The sequence below is a fragment of the Sinocyclocheilus anshuiensis genome, unplaced genomic scaffold, assembly GCF_001515605.1.
Source record: "Sinocyclocheilus anshuiensis isolate Anshui unplaced genomic scaffold, SAMN03320099.WGS_v1.1 scaffold247, whole genome shotgun sequence".
NCBI classification, from domain to species: domain Eukaryota; kingdom Metazoa; phylum Chordata; class Actinopteri; order Cypriniformes; family Cyprinidae; genus Sinocyclocheilus; species Sinocyclocheilus anshuiensis.
In genome coordinates this window covers 615550-618705 of record NW_015552543.1, presented here as the reverse complement: position 1 = coordinate 618705, position 3156 = coordinate 615550, and the positions used below count along the sequence as shown (strand labels likewise).

Sequence of the window (3156 nt, the reverse complement as noted above, 5' to 3'; positions counted from 1 at the left end):
CATCCGGTGTGCAGAATGATGCGCTTGAAGCAACATGGCGTGACGCCGTGTTGCTTACAATGTGCGCATCCGGTGTGCAGGCTGTGATGCCAGGTTGCTTCAAGCGCATCATTCTGCACACCGGATGCGCACATTGTAAGCACTTCGTGCTCAGATTGTATAAAAACAGTTCGTGCTGCACTGTATGTGTTTTGTCCTATCGTATCTATCATATGTTGTTGCCTTATTAAAAAATATGCTATACATTCAAAAGAAATGTATTTTAATTTTATAGTATATACTTAAACATATATATGAATGTTTTTAATGAATGGATTGTATAATACAAATAGCAATGTGTAACATTTTACCATATTTAGTGCAACACTTTTATTTGTTCCCCACAAAATATTGTTTTTTTCATTTAAATGTTTGGATAAAATTATTGTGCACTGATTTTTCTAGAATAACTTTTGCTGCCGAATTATCCACTAACCTAGTTTATGATAGATAAACTAGATTTTTGTCATAGATTATAAATATACATAGGCCTATATTTTTTCATATTTATTGTTTATTTTATTTTTCTTTATAATGAAGTAGTCTGTATCTAGTAGATTGTGAAAGAATGATTATCAGTTCCACACACAGAGATATATAAATTCTACATTTATTTAAATGGGGGAAAAAAACTTCACTGGTATCGGATCGGTATCGGCCAATACCGAACCATAGGTATCGGAATCGGTATTGGAGGCGAAAAAGGCGGATCGGAGCATCCCTAATATGCAATATGCAATTTATATATTTCTACAGTATAAAAATACAAATATAGAACCGGGTGAATGAGTTAAAATTGTTTAATATTTTGTGTGATATTTTGAACTTCTGAGTGTCTAAGTGGTGTAACAGTCTTGTTTTTAATATAAAGTCTGCAAATCTTGAATTGTTTTTTTAACAAGCAGTGAAGCAGTTTTGTATAATTACTTTTTAAATTTAATATAATATAAAATGATTTTGCCAAATGAACCAACATAATAAATTAATGATATATTATATATATAATATATCAGTCAACTTAATGTATACATTTTGACTTTTTTTCATGGCAGTGTTGTTAAATGGAAAAACCAAAAGAAAACATCAAAAATATATGTGATTCAAAATTTCATGAATTTTGTGGAAATTATTTTTGGACTTATATTTTGAAAATAATTTTTAAATATAGTAAAAATTGGTACACTCACATGTATTCAGGGTGTACAGAAAATGTTCTATTACTTTTTACTTGATGGTTACAGCATAGAATCCATATTTGGTTGAAATTTGTTTAAATGTTTTTCAAAAAGTTTTGAAACATAAATATACACATAAATAGACAACTATGCATAATATATAGACATAAATATACCTAAAACTTGGCACATATTTTAAATGAGATATTATATATATTATATTAGATTATTAGATATATTAGATCTCCTTTTCATCTCTAGTAACCTTGTTTGTCATTGACCCGTAAATGTACTCATGCTGATATTTTGACCTGCTGTTTCCTGAAATGGATATATTAGCAACACTAGTTTGAATTTCCATATAATATCCTTATGCCTGTAAAAAAAAAAAAAGAAGAAATTGGCAAGCAACAGATGCGCAGCAGCCAATTCAAAAGGGGTTTGTACTTCAGTGTGTTTTATTGCTTGTTATTATTTAAGGAAATCCCTTGACTCTTGGTGCTTTTTTCCATGCGACCTATCCGCTTTGTGCAGTCAAACAAACAAGTTAGTTAATAATAGGTCAGATCCTTGGTTAATTTCCCAGTTGTGTGTGTTTGATCTTGTCCCAGGACTGTTTCGAGTCTCTGCTGAGTGTCCTGCACTGGAGCTGGACCACGCTGGTGTTGGGGGTGGAGGAGCTGAGGGGCCTCAAAGGCTTCCAGTTCACAGCCACCCTTCTGGACCTGGAGCGCCTGCGGTTTGTGGGCACCTGCTGCCTGCGACTGTTGCGCGTCTACATCTGCGAGATCTTCCCCATTTCTGGTATTATACACCATTTCTGCTCACATTTAAAGGATGTTACGGTGGCACCCCACTAGCTGTTTGGAAACAGCGTGGTTTTTGTAGGGTACATCTCATTATTTTTGCTGAAATCTTGCACTCAAGACAGGCCACTTTCACTCATTCTGTTACTCCAGTGACTGTATAAGTGAAGCTATTGGCTGAAAAACCAGCTAATGGGATGCCGACCTAAGTCGCATTGATTTTGAGCCCTGCTGTCACTCTCTTGACACTGTAGTACAAGACCTTGTCACCCGGACTTATTGTTATACACTGAATCTATGCTGTCACTTGAGTCAGACTGTCGATGTCACAAGTGGAGTTCCCTTGAGTTACAGATGTAGTCTATATTGATTGTCAGGGTCTCATGTCATGCTAGGCCTTTAAGAACATGTAATTAAGAGGAAGACAGCTTTGGGCAAGTGTTAAAGATGTTATTTTTTGAGACTATTCTGTAAAGACTATTGTTAAAGGGTTAGTCACCCAAAAATGTCTGTCATTAATTACTCACCCTCATGGCGTTCCAAACCCGTGAGACCTTCGTTCATCATCGGAACTCAAATTAAGATATTTTTAATTAAATCTGAGAGCTCTCTCACCCTGCATAGACAGCAACGCAACTGTAATGTTCCCAGACCCAGAAACGTAGTAAGGACATCGGTAAAACAGTCCATGTGACATCAGTGGCTCAACTTCAATTTTGCAAAGCGCAAATAATACTTTTTGAAAGAATTCTTTCAAAGAAAATAAAAATAACGACTTAATTAAAAAATTTGGAGAGGATCTACTGAACGCAAACAGCGTATCAGCAGCACCACACGGATAATTTGTTTTCATTCAAATCAAAGCGTAAATAAATGTAGAAAACGTAGAACTCATTTTCTGCTACCTAGACATTTACATTATGAGAACATATTGAAGTATTGTGTTCCCTTCAGTGCACTCCTTTACTTTGCCTTAAAAAGGTTTAAAGGGGTCATATGATGCGATTTCAATTTTTCCTTTCCCTTTGGAGTGTTACAAGCTCTTGGTGCATAAAGAAGATCTGTAAAGTTGCAAAGACTAAAGTCTCAAATCCAAAGAGATATTCTTTATAAAAGTTAAGAGTCAACCACGCCTA

The 3156-nt window shown here is 34.9% G+C and overlaps 1 protein-coding gene across 1 annotated transcript in view; it reads left to right on the top strand.

The window, feature by feature from the left end:
• Nucleotides 1-3156, top strand: part of LOC107664005 (E3 ubiquitin-protein ligase MYCBP2-like) — a 157021-nt gene that overhangs the window by 84719 nt on the left and 69146 nt on the right. Inside the window, 1 exon segment of the mRNA XM_016454448.1 lies at nucleotides 1826-2018. Coding sequence (XP_016309934.1) covers nucleotides 1826-2018 — 193 coding nt within the window.